This window comes from Bufo bufo, chromosome 2 (genome assembly GCF_905171765.1).
Source record: "Bufo bufo chromosome 2, aBufBuf1.1, whole genome shotgun sequence".
Lineage (NCBI taxonomy): Eukaryota > Metazoa > Chordata > Amphibia > Anura > Bufonidae > Bufo > Bufo bufo.
In genome coordinates, this window is record NC_053390.1 from 27,565,925 (window position 1) to 27,585,774 (window position 19,850).

The 19,850-nt window shown below is 48.1% G+C and overlaps 1 protein-coding gene across 1 annotated transcript in view; it reads right to left on the bottom strand.

Annotated features, from left to right (window-relative positions):
- LOC120991223 (zinc finger protein 260-like) overlaps positions 1–19,850 on the bottom strand; it is a gene marked incomplete at its 3' end in the record, with an annotated part of 75,893 nt that overhangs the window by 12,791 nt on the left and 43,252 nt on the right. The window contains exon 4 of the mRNA XM_040420082.1: positions 19,797–19,807. Within this exon, the coding sequence (XP_040276016.1) occupies positions 19,797–19,807 (11 nt within the window). The remainder of the gene's footprint in view (positions 1–19,796; positions 19,808–19,850) is intronic.

Below are 19,850 nucleotides of genomic sequence, written 5' to 3' on the forward strand. Positions count from 1 at the left end.
GAGGGAGAGAGAGACACTGCGCGCTCCCGTGTGGAGCCAGGAGGAGTTACAGAGAATCCGTCAGATGAGGGATTCTCTGTAAACCCACTGAGAGCAGCCGCTGAGCATAGGAAGCACCTGAGGCTGGAGAAGGAAAACGAAAAAAAGATAGATAAATAGAACCAATTGGAGAAATGATTTTCTCTACAAAATAAATAAATTTGTGCAAAAAAAGGTGTCCCTATCCTTTAATGGATAAGCACTTTTCAGTGCACCTCCTCCACTGCTGCTGCTGAAATCTCACACACTCTCAGTACAAGCTGTAGTCTCCCTGGCTCTGCAGTGACAGATCCTCCATCTTCCAGCAGCAGTTTCAGTGTGGTATTACAGATTCTAATTCCATCTTCAGCTTTCTTTTACTGCAGCCTGTACTGAGCATGTGCAAGACTTCAGCAGCAGAGGAGGAGGTGCACTGGAATCTTGTCACCTGAGCTATAGGTGGATGGAGACCGACTTTAGCTGTGAACACAGGACTCAAACAATCTCTAGCGGGAGTAATAATACGCTTATCTTAAAATCAGACAGAAAAATGTAAAAAAAAGTATTTTTTTACAGCCATTCTGACATGGAGTTTCAAGGAGAGTACACCGGCCTCATCAGGTCTAAGCTCTATATCATACTACATGCATTTTGTATTGTGAAATCTAGAGAGAGATCGTCTATTGTAATGGAAAAGCTGATCCTAGTCACCAGATAATGCACCATGAGGTAAAGCGCACGTCTCAGGCCGAATCCAAGGACATGACAATGTGGTCATAAGAAGCTAATTTTATTCTATGGGGAGGTACGAGTGCGGTGATAGAATATTTTTCATGCTTTAGTCCTTTTCCACAATTAAAAGAAAAAATAGATTTTTGAGAAAACTAGTAATTTTTGAGCTTTTGCATTCAAAATACCCATAACTTTTTCCTTTTTACGTTGATGTACAAGTATGGGGGCTTGATCTTTGGGGTGCTGTCATAAAAGGAGAAAGAAGAGTCGCAGCCCAAAGTGAAAGAGGAGAGAATTTAGTCATTGTCTTAGGAGGACAGGTTTAGAGCGATATTAACTTTTTTTTTATGCAAAATCCCTTTAACCATCAAAAAGGAAATCACCAAAATGTATGAATTACTGTTTTATATTTCTTTACTATCCCAACATGATGGTTAACCCTTTCCTGCACAATGCCGTACATGTATCCATCATGATAGCACAGACACAAAAGCTGTGCCCCCATAATCCCCAGTGGGTGTGTGGATGTGACTGACCGTCATGTCCTGCAGGAACAGCCGGGATCAGAGAAGAATCTGATCAGAGATCACCGTCAGCTGGATAAGGGGAACACTTCATGATGTGATGGGGAAATCTCCAATCAAAGAGCAACACACCAGCCGGTGATCAGATTCTCCTCCTGCCCTGAAGGCACCAAGGACAGAATCTGAAGTCACTTTCTCCATTCATGATTCCATACCTGTGGTGACATCTCCTGGAATGTCCTCCTCCACCTCACTCTCACACGGGGGATCGCCCATCATCCTCTCTTCTTCATCCTCCACTTTAATATCAGTCAGATCTTCTCCCTGATTTGTCATCTGTAACAATTCAGTACAATACAGCAGACAGGTAGGAAATCTAACAGATCCAAATAAGAGACCCCCACAATCTATGACCCCTCTATGACTGCAGGACCCCACTATATAGAGGTGTATAGGGCTCAGCTCCATCTACCTGAGGATTCTCTGGGACCTTCTCCTCTGGACAGTCCTGGGAATACAGAGGACGGGGACATCTCTCTGGTGGATTTCTCCTCCTGGATCCATCTGTGGAGACACAAGCACACGGTGACTGAATACATGGCCTCCTGTAGATCTGTCTATAGATCAGACTCTTCTCTCAGCTCCTTCACTTCTAGGTTTAGTGATCGGATAAAACAACTACTCCCAGTCTCCTCTCCAATAGGGCTCATTCAGATGGCTGTATTTTGCTTTCCGCATCTGATCTACAATTTTGCGGTTTAGATCTGGACCCCTTCACTTCTAGGGGGCCCCAAAACATGTGGACAGCACTCCACCTCCATTACATGTCACTGCACACACGTGTATACACTGCACATGACGGCTCTTACCTTGTGATATTAGAGGCTGGTGCTCCTCCATTACATGTCACTGCACACACGTGTATACACTGCACATGACGGGTCTTACCTTGTGATATAAGAGGCTGGTGCTCCTCCATTACATGTCACTGCACACACGTGTATACACTGCACATGACGGCTCTTACCCTGTGATATAAGAGGCTGGTGCTCCTCCATCACATGTCACTGCACACACGTGTACACACTGCACATGATGGGTCTTACCTTGTGATATAAGAGGCTGGTGCTCCTCCATTACATGTCACTGCACACACGTGTATACACTGCACATGACGGGTCTTACCTTGTGATATAAGAGGCTGGTGCTCCTCCATTACATGTCACTGCACACACTGCACATGACGGCTCTTACCTTGTGATATAAGAGGCTGGTGCTCCTCCATTACATGTCACTGCACACACGTGTATACACTGCACATGACGGCTCTTACCTTGTGATATAAGAGGCTGGTGCTCCTCCATCATGGCCTCCATGTACAGATCCTTGTGTCCTTCTATATACTCCCACTCCTCCATGGAGAAATAGACAGTGACGTCCTGACACCTTATAGGAACCTGACAACACAATGACACCGTCATCACCCAGACCCCTCCAGTGCTGTTACTGGAGAATTTCCCAGCATTCCCAGCAGTGTCACCTCTCCAGTCAGCAGCTCCATCATCTTGTGGGTGAGCTCTAGGATCTTCTGCTCATGTATCAGGGGGGGAGGGGGAGGCTCTGTGATGGGGGGAGGGGTCCTGCTCCGCCCTCCTGACTCCTGGAGATGGATGATGGGAGTCACACAGTCCCCCGATGTCTTCTTCACTATTGTGTACTCCTGTGGATGGAGAGAGACACTTAGGGAATAAACCCTTCAGAGGCCATGTGCTCTCCTCCGGCCCTCTCCTCCTGGGTACAACGTGCCTACTTACCTTCTCATGGCTCCTACAACATGACTATTGGTCACTGGTCACATGACACATCACTCACCATACTGGGGGCTGATCTTCAGGTTCTCCGTCACTTGGAAGGTCTGGAGGCCGTTCTCCAGGACCCTGGACTCTTCCTATCACTTCCTATGATGGATTCTCCTCCCCGATGTCTGACTTGTTACAGAATACAATAAAGAGGAGAGAAATCTAGAAAAGTTTACCTCTCCGCTCAGCAGTGAGATGATCTCCAAGGTGAGGTCCAATATTCTTCTGCTGATCTCCTTCCTGTCCATCCTTGGTGGCTCATTCAGGAGAAGGGTCGTATTGCTGGTTTTCTTCATCCCCCCTCCAAAAAAAGAATAAAGGTTAATCAGTGAGTCCCATGTCCCCGATAATGAGGCCAAGAAAAAGTACAACTCATCCCGCAAAACTCAGACCCTCATAAAGCTGCACTGACGGGAAAACCCTGAGCTCCGGGTGTATCTAAGCTCCTGGCGGTAAAAACCTCATTCACACGGAGCAGATTCTCTCATCCAGCACAGAATGATGACAACCCCCACTCTCCCCACTACTACTCCCCCCATCATACTAAGCTGAGGAGCGGAGAAGGATTCCTTGTGTGTAATGGAGGAGAATCTCCAGAGGTGACATGTCTGAGCTCTCCACCACACTGTCTCCTCACAGCTCATCTTACCTGCAGGCTGGAGGAATGGCTGATACCAGAGAGAACAAGAGCCCTGACTACCGACCAGGACCTGCCCAGTATCTGCTGCACTGCCAGAGCTGAAGGACCTGCGATGACGTCACCGGCATGTGATCAGTGCAGAGGGCGGAGTCCAAGAAGAAAAGCAAAGATCACGTGACAGTGATGTCACCTAAGGTCCCTCACAACTTCTCTCCACTGCTGAGCCCCGCCCCCTGCATTGATCACATGACAGTGACATCACCCCAGGTCCTTCAGCTCTGGCAGTGCAGCAGACACTGGGCAGGTCCTGGTCGGTAGTCAGGGCTCTTGTTCTCTCTGGTATCAGCCATTCCTCCAGCCTGCAGGTAAGATGAGCTGTGAGGAGACAGTGTGGTGGAGAGCTCAGACATGTCACCTCTGGAGATTCTCCTCCATTACACACAAGGAATCCTTCTCCGCTCCTCAGCTTAGTGTGATGGGGGGAGTAGTAGTGGGGATAGTGGGGGTTGTCACCATTCACTGGCCCCTGACTGTCCTGGTGAGGGGCCCCTGCATCCAGGAGGAGAATGAATGGAGCCGGGGCCCGGCCTGAGCTCAGCTCTCTCCAGTCTCTTCTCTAGGAGTTCTGGACACAGCTGAGCACAGCCCAGAGGTGGGACCTGCATCTATCAGACATTTATCTCCTGTGGAGCCACCAGAAATCTCCATGTTGGGGCCCCTGGAATCCATGTGGTGGGGGCTGTGAGAAGCGGGGCCCCTCCAGGCTCAGGGAGTGTGGTTCTGGAGGTGACATCGGGTCTTGTCCTCTGGATGATTTCCTCTCCTCTTCTCCTAAAGGCGCCTGCAGTACTAGAAGCCTCCAGCTCCTCCAGTTCTCTCCTCTTCTCCTGAATGAGCCACCAAGGATGGACAGGAAGGAGATCAGCAGAAGAATATTAGACCTCACCTTGGAGATCATCTCCCTGCTGAGCGGAGAGGTAAACTTTTCTAGATTTCTCTCCTCTTTATTGTATTCTGTAACAAGTCAGACATTGGGAAGGAGAATCCATCATAGGAAGTGATAGGAAGAGTTCAGGGTCCTGGAGAAAGGCCTCCAGACCTTCCAAGTGATGGAGAACCTGAAGATCAGCCCCCAGTATGGTGAGTGATGTATCATGTGACCAGTGACCAATAGTCATGTTGTAGGAGCCATGAGAAGGTAAGTAGGCACGTTGTACCCAGGAGGAGAGGGCCGGAGGAGAGCACATGGCCCCTGAAGGGTTTATTCCCTAAGTGTCTCTCTCCATCCACAGGAGTACACAATAGTGAAGAAGACATCGGGGGACTGTGTGACTCCCATCATCCATCTCCAGGAGTCAGGAGGGCGGAGCAGGACCCCTCTCCCCATCACAGAGCCTCCCCCTCACCCCCTGATACATGAGCAGAAGATCCTAGAACTCACCCACAAGATGATGGAGCTGCTGACTGGAGAGGTGACACTGCTGGGAATGCTGGGAAATTCTCCAGTAACAGCACTGGAGGGGTCTGGGTGATGACGGTGTCATTGTGTTGTCAGGTTCCTATAAGGTGTCAGGACGTCACTGTCTATTTCTCCATGGAGGAGTGGGAGTATATAGAAGGACACAAGGATCTGTACAAGGAGGTCATGATGGAGGACCACCAGCCTCTTATATCACAAGGTAAGAGCCGTCATGTGCAGTGTATACACGTGTGTGCAGTGACATGTAATGGAGGAGCACCAGCCTCTTATATCACAAGGTAAGAGCCGTCATGTGCAGTGTATACACGTGTGTGCAGTGACATGTAATGGAGGAGCTCCAGCCTCTTATATCACAAGGTAAGAGCAGTCATGTGCAGTGTATACACGTGTGTGCAGTGACATGTAATGGAGGAGCACCAGCCTCTTATATCACAAGGTAAGAGCAGTCATGTGCAGTGTATACACGTGTGTGCAGTGACATGTAATGGAGGAGCACCAGCCTCTTATATCACAAGGTAAGAGCAGTCATGTGCAGTGTATACACGTGTGTGCAGTGACATGTAATGGAGGAGCACCAGCCTCTTATATCACAAGGTAAGAGCCGTCATGTGCAGTGTATACACGTGTGTGCAGTGACATGTAATGGAGGAGCACCAGCCTCTTATATCACAAGGTAAGAGCAGTCATGTGCAGTGTATACACGTGTGTGCAGTGACATGTAATGGAGGAGCACCAGCCTCTTATATCACAAGGTAAGAGCAGTCATGTGCAGTGTATACACGTGTGTGTAGTGACATGTAATGGAGGAGCACCAGCCTCTTATATCACAAGGTAAGAGCCGTCATGTGCAGTGTATACACGTGTGTGCGGTGACATGTAATGGAGGAGCACCAGCCTCTTATATCACAAGGTAAGAGCCGTCATGTGCAGTGTATACACGTGTGTGCAGTGACATGTAATGGAGGAGCACCAGCCTCTTATATCACAAGGTAAGACCCGTCATGTGCAGTGTATACACGTGTGTGCAGTGACATGTAATGGGAGCTTATGTATGTCCTTAGGAGAGAAGGTGTAGAAGTAAATGGGGTGGCTGATGTATCAGGCTGTTATGGATCTGTAGGGAGTCATGGAAAGCTTTAATAGAGTTCAGAGAAGAGCTACTAAACTGGTACATGGATTGCAGGATAAAACTTACCAGGAAAGGTTAAAGGACCTTAACATGTAGAGCTTGGAAGAAAGAAGAGACAGAGGGGATATGATAGAAACTGCTAAATACATAAAGGGAATCAACAAGGTAAAAGAGGAAAGAATATTTAAAAGAAGAAAAACTGCTACAAGAGGACATAGTTTTAAATTAGAGGGGCAAAGGTTTAACAGTAATATAAGGAAGTATTACTTTACTGAGAGAGTAGTGGATGCATGGAATAGCCTTCCTGCAGAAGTGGCAGCTGCAAATACAGTGAAGGAGTTTAAAGCGAACCTTTCACCTCATTTTCACTTTATAAACTAGCCACAGTACCTTATAGATTATCTTGAGTGTGTTGTTATCCATGTTAGTGCTGCTTTCCTGGGCTCTTTATACTTCAAAAAAGCGTCTTATAAACTTCTCCAACAGTCATGCAACCAGTCAAGGGGGTAGCCCTTCCATCTCCTCTGGCCGTACCGCCCCTGCCCTAACCCCTCCTCTATGCTCCTTAACTGACAGCCGGCTCAGTCGCCGGGACGGCGCTTCTGAAACCTGCGCATGCGCCGTCCTCCTGATTCGCCGCGCGATCCCGTCTTTCTTGCTGACAATAGTGCAGCGCGCGCACGGGAGGGAGAGCAGACAGGCCGGCATCGCGTAAGGCGCATGCGCGATTCTCTTACATGATCGCGCTTTTGTCAGCAAGAAAGACGGGATCCCGCGGCGAATCAGGAGGACGGCGCATGCGCAGGTTTCAGAAGTGCCGTCCCGGCGACTGAGCCGGCTGTCAGTTAGGAGCATAGAGGAGGGGTTAGGGCAGGGGCGGTACGGCCAGAGGAGATGGAAGGGCTACCCCCTTGACTGGTTGCATGACTGTTGGAGCACCGAATGTGAAGTTTATAAGACGCTTTTTTGAAGTATAAAGAGCCCAGGAAAGCAGCACTAACATGGATAACAACACACTCAAGATAATCTATAAGGTACTGTTGCTAGTTTATAAAGTGAAAATGAGGTGAAAGGTTCGCTTTAAGCATGCATGGGATAGGCATAAGGCCATCCTTCATATAAGATAGGGCCAGGGGCTATCCATAGTACTCAGTATATTGGGCAGACTAGATGGGCCAAATGGTTCTTATCTGCCGACACATTCTATGTTTCTATATGATGGAGCGTGAGAATCTGAGAACACAAAAGAGACGACACCATGTCTGGGGGATTTACATTGTTTGGCTTGTAGTTCGCTGGATTTGTATTGCAGCAATTTTTCCATATCAATCAATGTAAGTTCTTTAAAGGAGTATTCCGGTTAGATTAAGTTATCCGCTTACTACAGGATAAGGGACATGCGTGTGGCCACTCCATTCATTTCTATGGGAATGCCCAAGGTAGGGTAGTACAGCGCTTGATTATCTCCAGAACTCCCATAGAAATGAATGGAGCGACCACGCGCATGCCGACCAGCCACTCTATTTATTTCAGGGGATTATAGGTGGTACGGGGCCCCCGCTCTCGTGATCAGTGCGAGTTCCAGCGATAGGACCCCCTCCGATATAATGGTTATTTAAGTTGGGACGTAGCAGGAACTCTTTTGTATAAGGCAGGTGTAGAAGGAGAGGAAATAATGAGATGTTCGGGGTGTGAGATTGTGCCCTGGAGATCTGCAACCTTAACCCTTTAATATCTCTATGACTGAGTGGCCATAGAAATACAGTAACTACAGAAGACTGGACTGTCAGCCTCCCACAGCGTCAGGACAGAGGAGACCGAATCCTTGATTCATTCAGAGAGATGTTGCTGTAGAGGTTCCCTGTGAATGGTTTAATAAACGCTCTCATCCTCCAGGGACATATCCGAGGGGTAGAAGTAGTAACTATCGATCAGCGAGGAGAGCGGAGAACAGGCCATGTTATAGGCCGATAGAAGAGGATGAAAGGAACCGAACGGTTATAATGTTACCGGAAACATAACCAGTTCTGGGGTGGGCATTATAAGTGTATTGTCCACTGGTAGAGATATCTTTTGTCCATGAGGAAGGAGGAATAAATGGGGGGGGGGGGGGGAGGTGACACTGGAGATCTGAGATCACAGGAGCAGTGGGGGCCGTCAGATTAATATCACCTCTGATCAAGATGCAGAGTGTCCTGAGGAGTCCAGGTGTGACCAGACGGCTCTCAGAAGGGATGGCTTGTTCTCACTGGGGCATATACACTGACCTAAAGAATTATTAGGAACACCTGTTCTATTTCTCATTATTGCAATTATCTAGTCAACCAATCACATGGCAGTTGCTTCAATGCATTTAGGGGGGTGGTCCTGGTCAAGAGAATCTCCTGAACTCCAAACTGAATGTCAGAATGGGAAAGAAAGGTGATTTAAGCAATTCTGAGCGTGGCATGGTTGTTGGTGCCAGACGGGCCGGTCTGAGTATTTCACAATCTGCTCAGTTACTGGGATTTTCACACACAACCATTTCTATGGTTTACAAAGAATGGTGTGAAAAGGGAAAAACATCCAGTATGCGGCAGTCCTGTGGGCAAAAATGCCTTGTGGATGCTAGAGGTCAGAGGAGAATGGGCCGACGGATTCAAGCTGATAGAAGAGCAACGTTGACTGAAATAACCACTCGTTACAACCGAGGTATGCAGCAAAGCATTTGTGAAGCCACAACACGCACAACCTTGAGGCGGATGGGCTACAACAGCAGAAGACCCCACCGGGTACCACTCATCTCCACTACAAATAGGAAAAAGAGGCTACAATTTGCACAAGCTCACCAAAATTGGACTGTTGAAGACTGGAAAGAGTCAGAATTTGGCATAAACAGAATGAGAACATGTATCCATCCTCTGATGGCTACTTCCAGCGGGATAATGCACCATGTCACAAAGCTCGAATCATTTCAAATTGGTTTCTTGAACATGACAAGGAGTTCACTGTACTAAAATGGCCCCCACAGTCACCAGATCTCAACCCAATAGAGCATCTTTGGGATGTGGTGGAACGGGAGCTTCGTGCCCTGGATGTGCATCCCTCAAATCTCCATCAACTGCAAGATGCTATCCTATCAATATGGGCCAACATTTCTAAAGAATGCTATCAGCACCTTGTGGAATCAATGCCACGTAGAATTAAGGCAGTTCTGAAGGCAAAAGGGGGTCCAACACCGTATTAGTATGGTGTTCCTAATAATTCTTTAGGTGAGTGTATATAACATAGGGTAATGGGATGTCCTAAAAGAGACTCTGGAGGATTAGATCTACCTGCTGGTTCTCAGCTACGCCTGTTACTTGTAAGGGACAGGAATCTGATGTGCAACACCAGCCCCTTTTTCTGTCATGTAAGACACTGTAGGGGCGGACATACCACTGTTTAAAATTGCCATTGGAGTCAAAATGTTTCTCCTGAAGAAGAGCGATATCAGCCTTAAAATAGCGAGGTTCAAATCTGAGACTGGTGGCGGCTGAGTCAGCAGAAACGTAGGCATGGCCGCAGGGTAACAAAAAGGAGGGAAAGGAAGAAAAGAGGCGAGAAGAGAACAAAACCTATAATCCAATAACAACAGTAATGATTCAGAAAGAATATCCAGCCCAGATACACACGGCTGCACCCAGAAAATACAGAAATCCCCAACAATGGGCAGTAAAAATCGGAACATCACCTTAAAAAGAGGAAAAGTGTTCAACCCCCATGTTTAGGAGAAAAGCAGAGGAAATGACACATGAAATAACACCGCACCCAGGAGAGACACTGGGTCACCGGCCATATCCTGAGCTCCGGCTGCTTGGAAGGAGGAAGAAAAATAATAGAAAATGGAAACAAAACAGCAGCAAATCTTATACCCGCTATAGAGAGAAACATCAGGAGGACTGCAGGGCCCTGGTCGGCACCAACAGAGGAAATGAAGCAGAGCTGTGCCCGGCACAGAGGACATGTGACCCCATATAATATAAACCAAACTGTGACATAACAGCAGCCGAGAAATAGTAATGAAGTATTAATAATCCATAAAGATCCACAGTCACCGGCCAATCAGGGGAGAAGGATTCCAACAGCATCCGAATCCAGGATCCAGACCTCTCTAGAGGATCAAGTAGGAGAATGGCAGGAGATGGTCTCGTGCGAGGTCTGTTTTTACAGGACTGATGGGATGTCCATTCAGATGAAGTGGTGCTGGAAGAGTAAGCTGATCCCACTCCGAAAGGAAGGAAGCATTCATTCATTTGAAGCGCGTGAATTTAGGGAAATCTTAAGGCTACTTTCACACTTGCGACAGAGTGATCCGGCAAGCAGTTCCATCGCTGGAACTGCCTGCCGGATCTGGCAAAACGTATGCCAACTGATGGCATTTGTAAGACTGATCAGGATCCTGATCAGTCTTAAAAATGCCTGATCAATCAGAAAAATACATTGAAATGCCGGATCGGTCCTTCCAGTGTCATCCGGCAAAACAGATACGGCATTTATTTTTCTCACCTTTTTTTCCGGTCTGCGCATACGCAGACCAGAAGGATGGATCCGGCATTCCGGTATTTTGAATACATTCCTATGGAAAAAAAATGCCGGATCCGGCATTCAGGCAAGGCTTCAGTTTTATGGGCCGGAGATAAAAGCGTAGCATGCTGCGGTTTTAACTTTTGCCTGATCAGTCAAAATGACTGAACTGAAGACATCCTGATGCATCCTGAACGGATTACTCTCCATTCAGAATGCATGGGGATATACCTGATCAGTTCTTTTCCGGCATTGAGTCCTTTTGACGGAACTCAGTGCCGGAAAAGAAAAACGCTGGTGTGAAAGTACTCTAATAGGTACCTCTCAATGGAAGATTCAACTTGGGCCCACAATATATTATACTCCCAAATTATGAACTTCCTGAAACCAAGACTTTTGATTATCTCAGGAATAGGCATTTCCAGTGTATTAGATACTCTTATTAACTTGTCACCAAAGTGATCCCCCTTATGTTTAATATAGTCTAAAATATGTGAGGGCATGCCAAGTTCTTTAGGAAATCCCTTTGTATACTCGTGGATATGAGAGTTCCCAGACCAAAATATACACACAAAGATTCTGGAGAGCTGGGCTTTGGGTAGGAAGGCAATTTTTGTGAGAAAACAGACTAGTACCTTGGAACCGAAGCAGAGTTCGGTTTCGAGTTTTAAAGTGGTGTTCCACTTTAAAAATCAACTACCAAAGTTATTCAATGAAGTCATGCAAGACTTCGTGAATAACCTACTTTGCCTCATCGAAGCCCATACATTCTAATACTGTATGGAGACAAATCTCCGTACAGTATTATTCTGAAGTTTCGAACTAAGCGACTTTGGATTAAGCATCCGAAGCTCGCTTCGCTCAACTCTAATCGCAGCCTTAGAGGATGGAAGATCAGTGATAAAGTCCATTCCTATATGTTGCCAAGGGACTTTAGGTACAGGCAGAGGAAGAGAGAGACCGGCTGGTTTTAACTTAGAAGGCTTATTTTGGCGCATAGAGTAGACAAAGTCTTGGATATCTTTGTTCATGGAAGACCAACATGAACAAAGAAGAGCAATTAATTTCTGAGTTCCCCGAACTCCAGGATGACCAGCATGTCTTGGAGGCATGTTCCTAATAAAGGACTTTAATACGTTGGGCTTCAGGAACAAAAATCTTACCCGTGGGTATTTCAGACAGTTTGACAGGCGCCACCGAAATGCATCTGGAAGGATCAATTATGTGTTGTGGATCATCCTCAACATCAGAAACATCAAAGCCTGGAAAGAGCATTGGCTTTAATGTTCTTATCTTCAGAACGGAAATGAAGCTGAAAGTTAAAGCGTGCAAAGAAAAGTGACCATCGAGCTTGTCTGGGATTGAGTCTCTGAGCAGTCTGAATATGTCCAATTTTTATGGTCAGTGAAGACAATTAAAGGATGAAGAGCTCCTAATAAATAACGCCATTCTTCAAAAGCCATTTTTACGGCTAGTAGTTTTTTTGTCTCTGAATAGTTCCTTTCAGCAGCAGAAAAATACTTGGAAAAGAAGCCACATGGTAATAACGTGACAGAATTTTTTTGAGAAAGCCCTGCACGAGCACCGGTGGAGGATGCGTACACCTCCATGAAAAACTGTCTATTGACATCAGGACTATGAAGAATCGGTGCAGAGGCAAAAGATTTCTTCAGGGTCAGAAAGGCATTTTCACCCTCAGGAATAGCTTTTTTGGTGAGGTCAGAGAAAGGAGCAGTCAGAGAGGAAAGTTATGAATAAACTCTTGATAATAATTAGCAAAACAGATGAATCTCTGGATAGATTTTAGTCCATCGGCTCTGGGCCAATCGAATTTAGCAGAAACTTTTTCAGGATCCATTTGAAGCCCATGATCCGAGATAATGTAGCCCAAGAAAGCTAAAGAAGACTTGTCAAAAACACACATTTCTCATTTTGGGTATAAACGGTTCACTCAGAGACGTTGTAACACCAATTGAACGTGTTTATGGTGAGAGGGAAGATCTTTGGAAAAGGTGAGGATGTCATCCAGGTATACGCAAGAATATAGTAAGTCTCTGAAAATGTCATTTACAAATTCCTGAAAAACAGCAGGGGAGTTGCACAGACCACACGGCATTACTAGGTCCATCACAGGTATTGAAGGTGGTTCACTACTCGTTGCCTTCACGGATACACACGGATATTATTTAATAGGCTCCACACAAGTGGAAGGCTGAAAAGTCAGCCTGAATTTGTGGGAGGGGCATCTTACCTTCTTAAGCTCCAGCCCCCAGCTCCTCAGGGCGCTTCTGTTCATACGCTGGATAAGGAGTCGCTTGCTCTGGTACTGCACCCTTGCACGTCGTGAGCTGCTTCGTTTTCGTTTTCCATACACCGCCGTTCACGTCTTCAGGATAGGTAAATAATGTGCGATGATGCTCCCTGCTCCACAAGGGCTCCTCCAGCAGCGGTCACATACTTCCGGCTCACTGGGTCGGCGTGCGTTCCAGCGTGGAACGCACGCCGATATCCACTTCTGATCCAACTTTTTTCACCTCCCTCCTGAGGCGGCCCGCGGGTTACCCCCTCCTCAGGGCCTCCCCCGTCCCGTCCTTTGGCTTGGGCGCTGTTGCAGGCCAGCGTGCGTTCCAGCGTGGAGCGCACGCCGGAATCCTCCGCCAGGCCTAGGCTCCTGGTCACGTATTCGGCGTGCGTTCTAGCGTGGAGCGCACGCCGCAATCCTCGGGCAGGCGTAGGCTCCTGGTCGCGTGTTCGGCGTGCGTTCCAGTGTGGAGCGCACGCCGGAATCTTCACTCAGGCCCGGCGGACCTAATCGGCCTGGCGGCGGCTCCAGTGCAGGTAAAACCTGGTCAGCTTCTGAGGACCCGGCAGCGGTTGAGGAGTTGCTCCAGTCGGAAGTCGACAAGGGTTTCCTCATCTGCCCGCTTGAGTCGATACCATTCCCTTCCTGGCGCATCAACCCCATTGGCCTGGTGTCCAAGAAAAATTCTAATAAAAAGAGGTTAATCTATGACCTGTCCGCGCCTCATGCCTCTGCCGTCCCCAGCCTCAACTCGCTCATTCCATCCGAGGAGTTCTCCATGAAGTACAGGGAGTGCAGAATTATTAGGCAAATGAGTATTTTGACCACATCATCCTCTTTATGCATGTTGTCTTACTCCAAGCTGTATAGGCTCGAAAGCCTACTACCAATTAAGCATATTAGGTGATGTGCATCTCTGTAATGAGAAGGGGTGTGATCTAATGACATCAACACCCTATATCAGGTGTGCATAATTATTAGGCAACTTCCTTTCCTTTGGCAAAATGGGTCAAAAGAAGGACTTGACAGGCTCAGAAAAGTCAAAAATAGTGAGATATCTTGCAGAGGGATGCAGCACTCTTAAAATTGCAAAGCTTCTGAAGCGTGATCATCAAACAATCAAGCGTTTCATTCAAAATAGTCAACAGGGTCGCAAGAAGCGTGTGGAAAAACCAAGGCGCAAAATAACTGCCCATGAACTGAGAAAAGTCAAGCGTGCAGCTGCCAAGATGCCACTTGCCACCAGTTTGGCCATATTTCAGAGCTGCAACATCACTGGAGTGCCCAAAAGCACAAGGTGTGCAATACTCAGAGACATGGCCAAGGTAAGAAAGGCTGAAAGACGACCACCACTGAAACGTCAAGACTGGGCCAAGAAATATCTCAAGACTGATTTTTCTAAGGTTTTATGGACTGATAAAATGAGAGTGAGTCTTGATGGGCCAGATGGATGGGCCCGTGCCTGGATTGGTAAAGGGCAGAGAGCTCCAGTCCGACTCAGACGCCAGCAAGGTGGAGGTGGAGTACTGGTTTGGGCTGGTATCATCAAAGATGAGCTTGTGGGGCCTTTTCGGGTTGAGGATGGAGTCAAGCTCAACTCCCAGTCCTACTGCCAGTTTCTGGAAGACACCTTCTTCAAGCAGTGGTACAGGAAGAAGTCTGCATCCTTCAAGAAAAACATGATTTTCATGCAGGACAATGCTCCATCACACGCGTCCAAGTACTCCACAGCGTGGCTGGCAAGAAAGGGTATAAAAGAAGAAAATCTAATGACATGGCCTCCTTGTTCACCTGATCTGAACCCCATTGAGAACCTGTGGTCCATCATCAAATGTGAGCTTTACAAGCAGGGAAAATAGTACACCTCTCTGAACAGTGTCTGGGAGGCTGTGGTTGCTGCTGCACGCAATGTTGATGGTGAACAGATCAAAACACTGACAGAATCCATGGATGGCAGGCTTTTGAGTGTCCTTGCAAAGAAAGGTGGCTATATTGGTCACTGATTTGTTTTTGTTTTGTTTTTGAATGTCAGAAATGTATATTTGTGAATGTTGAGATGTTATATTGGTTTCACTGGTAAAAATAAATAATTGAAATGGGTATATATTTGTTTTTTGTTAAGTTGCCTAATAATTATGCACAGTAATAGTCACCTGCACACACAGATATCCCCCTAAAATAGCTAAAACTAAAAACAAACTAAAAACTACTTCCAAAAATATTCAGCTTTGATATTAATGAGTTTTTTGGGTTCATTGAGAACATGGTTGTTGAATAATAAAATTAATCCTCAAAAATACAACTTGCCTAATAATTCTGCACTCCCTGTATTCTTCTATAGACGAGGCGATTAAGGACATAGTGAACTCCGGCAGGGGTTCCTGTTTGACAAAGGCGGACATCTCGGACGCCTTTTAAGCTCCTCCCGGTTAAACCGCTCTTATGGGGTTACTACGGGCTTAGATGGGCCGATCGCTATTATTTCGCAAACAGGCTCACGTTTGGTTCGAAGAGTAGCCCATGGTTGTTCGACCAATTTGCCAAGGCCCTGCACTGGATCCTCGTCCACCATGGCGGATTACCCACGGTCATCCACTACCTCAATGACTTCTTGATCATCGAGGGTCCACAAGGCGGGTCGGGCAACCTAGCTACTCTTCTCCAAATTTTTTCCAGCCTGCAGGTCCCGATAGCCCACGCAAAAACAGAGCCCCACCAATAGGGTGACGTTCCTCGGCGTCACCCTGGATTCCATCCGGATGGAGGCCAGCCTCCTGGAGGAAAAACTGGCGAGTTGCCGTGCGGCAATTTCCCACGCCATGTCCGTGGGCTATCTGTCCAGGGTGGAGCTCCAATCCCTGCTGGGGCGTTTCAACTTCGCCTCCAGAATCATGCCCCAGGGCAGGGCATTCACCTCCAGGTTGCTCCAGTTGTTGCCTTCGGTCCTGACCAGAGCAGCATCGTCCACTTGGACAGCCATGCCAGGGCGGACTTGGCCATGTGGTCCCTGTTCCTATCCTCCTGGAACGGTATCTCTCTTTTCGTACCGTCATGGGCACCGTCATACCCCACCGTTTTCTCGGACGCTGCCGCATCCCGGGGGTATGCCGCTATTTTTGGGTCCCATTGGCTGGCTGGCCAGTGGCCCGTAGAGATCCGGTCAGTCTCCGAAAGTCTGAGCTCGTCTTCCCTCCTGGAGCTTTACCCCATTGTGGCGGCGGCCCAGGTGTGGGGTCATCGGTGGGCGAACACACCGGTGATGTTCATCACCGATAACCAAGCCTTGGTGGACATCATCACAAGAGGTCGGGCTAAATCTTCCAGGATCATGTCCCTCCTGCGCAGGCTGGTTTGGCTCTCTCTCACTCATAATTTCCATGTGTTCTGCAGCCACATCCCGGGGGTCGAGAATGTGGCGGTGGATGCCCTGTCCCGATTTAATTTCCCCCTCTTTTTTCAGGTGCTGCCAGGAGCAGACCCCACGGGGTTCCCCCTTCCGGTCTTCCAGTCTCTGGTGATGGACTAGAGTCCCTCCTTGCTCACGCCAGGAACCTGGTTCAGCATTCCCTCTCCTCCAATACCATCAGAAACTACCAAGCCGGTGTCAAGGTTTACAAAGTTTTTTCCAGGTCCCACCCGCAAGGGGGCTTGAACAATGTCTCCTACACCCTGGCGTTCATAGCCCACTGTCACCGCAATCTCAGGCTGTCGTTTAACACCATCAAGCTGTACCTAGCGGGGATAGAGCACTGCGCCATGCTTCATAACCCAATGGAGGTTCCATTTTTTCAGTGCAGGCAGTCAAAGTGGCCCTTAGGGGGATCCAGAAGTGCGGGGAAGCCCCTCCCGCCCGTAGACAGCCGGTCTCCGGCGAGATGTTTAGGAGACTGTCGTCCGCGCTGGATGGACATCCTTTTGGACACTCTCCTAGTTTAGTTATTAAGGCAGCCATGTACCTCGGGTTTTACGGGTTCCTTAGGCCAGGTGAGTTCACCAGCACCTCCCCTAAACGTCAGGGATTGCAGGTGCGGCAATTGTCCTGGGTCCATGACCATTTTGTCCTCTGGCTCCCTTCCACGAAAGCCAATCAGCATGGGCCTCCCTCGGAGGTCAGGTTCTTTAAAACCTCGAACGATTGGTGCCCGGTCATGGTCCTCCGTCAATTGGTAGCCCTGTTGCAAGATGCCCCCCTAGATGGCCCGCTGCTTCCTTGGTGTGGGGGTTTCCTGACTTCAATCCAGTTCGTGTCCCACATCAGAACGCTGGCCTCAGGTCTCGGTTACAACCCGCTGGCCATCACAGGACACTCGCTCCGAATCGGGGCCGCGTCCTCAGCATCAAAAAATGGGGTCCCGGCGCACGTGATTAAATGCATGGGTCGCTGGCGTTCTTCTTGCTTCACGAGGTACATCCCGAACCCGAACGTAGAGATTTCCCAGGCTTTCTGTAACCTTGCTCTCTGAGAGGAATTAAAGTTTTTTTTGGACACTACTCTGCTCTCCTCTAGTGTTGAGCGAACTTCTGTTTTAAGTTCGGCTTCCGGTTAGCGAAGAATCCCGATATGGATTCCGAATTCCGTTGTGGTCCGTGGTAGCGGAATCAATAATGGCCAATTATTGATTCCGCTACCACGGACCACAACGGAATTCGGAATCCATATCGGGATTCTCCGCTAACCGGAAGCCGAACTTTAGACGCCGAACTTAAAACAGAAGTTCGCTCAACACTACTCTCCTCGTCTATTTTTGCCCACTGCTAGGCTTACCCTCGCTCCTGGCTCCCGGCACAACACAGCCAGCTTAGGTCAGGGGAAGCTCTTCACCCTCATCATAGCCCTAAGCCTCTCCCATAAGTGGAAGGCTGAAAAGTCAGCCTGAATTTGTGGGAGGGGCATCTTACCTTCTTAAGCTCCAGCCCCCAGCTCCTCAGGGCGCTTCTGTTCATACCCACCCACCCCCCCCTGTTCTCAAACACTCCCTTTAGGGTACGCCCACTGCTAGGCTTACCCTCGCTCCTGACTCCCGGCACAACACAGCCAGCTTAGGTCAGGGGAAGCGCTTCCCCCTCATCATAGCCCTAAGCCTCTCCTATAAGTCCAATTTAGAGAATATTCTGGCACCCTTGAATTTATCAAAAACCTTAGAAATCAAAGGCAAAGTGATTTTGTTCAGTCCATGATAATCAATGCAAGGACAAAGAGATCCATCTTTCTTTTTTACAAAAAAGAAGCCAGCCCCAGCTGGAGATATGGACTTGTGAATGAACAAGATTCTCTTTGATGTAGTCAGCCATCGTTGAGATTCTACGGGTGAGAGGGGATACACCCTACCACGAGGAGGAGTAAATCCAAGCAACAAATCAATAGGGCAATCGTATGGACGATGAGGAGGAAGAGTCTCTGCTTCTTTTTTATTGAAAACATCTGCAAAAGATGGTATGCAGTAGGTAGGCCTTCTAAATTTGCAGGTGGTTGGGAGCGAACCTTAGACTATACAGAGGTCAGGAACTTGCTCTGGCACAGCGGTCCCAAGCGGATTATCTCCTCATTTCCAACGGGTTCATGGACTCAGAGCCAGGACAGGCCCAACAGGACAGGGTGAGAGAGTTCCGGAAGTATATACAGGGAAATATCAGAATGTAGAACTCTAACTTGAAGATCCAGAGGCTCGGTGGCACATAACACAGATTCGGATAGGGCTTTAGGGCTTTGCTGTTGACGGACATCACCATCAGGGGATTCTTAAAGAGGACCTTTCACTAGAATAAAAAATCTGAACTAAGCATACAGACATGGAGAGCGGCGCCCAGGGATCTCCCTGCACTTACTGTTATACCTGGGAGCCGCTCCGTTCTCCCGGTATAGGCTCTGGTATCTTCATATGTTCGGCTCCACCCAGTTAAGCCTGCTGGCGTCTCTTTCTCCCAGGCTGTAGCGCTGGCCAATCGCAGCGCTCAGCTCATAGTCTCATAGCGCTACAGCCTGGGAGAAAGAGACGCCGGCAGGCTCAACTGGGTGGAGCCGAACATATGAATATACCGGAGCCTATACCGGGAGAACGGAGCGGCGCCCAGGTATAACAGTAAGTGCAGGGAGATCCCTGGGCGCCGCTCTCCATGTCTGTATGCTTAGTTCAGATTTTTTATTCTAGTGAAAGGTCCTCTTTAAGTAGTCGAACTGGGATATGATACTGATCAACCATGGCCTGATGCAGGAAGTTTCCTGCCAAACCAGAGTCAATTGAAGCTGTCACAGAGAATCTAGCATAACCAAACGACAGTAGAACAGAGTTTTTCAGAGAGGAGTTATCTTTGCCTAGGGACACATCTCTTAATGACCCTAGGCAGTGGAGTTTCCCAACTTCCTAGAACAGTTGTGGACGATGGCTGGAACTACCGCAGTATAGGCAAAGACTAGCAGCGAGATGGTGCCATCTTTCCTCAACCGACAGCCTAAGATGGTGCATGGGTTCAGGATCAGCAGACACAGGAGGTGGAGGCATCCAGAGCTTGGGTGCTCTAGCAGAAGACTTCTTTCACTAAGGGATTCGCAGGACCTTTCAGACAGACTGATGTTGATTCTTGTAGCCAGTCACTAAGGCATCCAAAGCAGATGAAATCTTT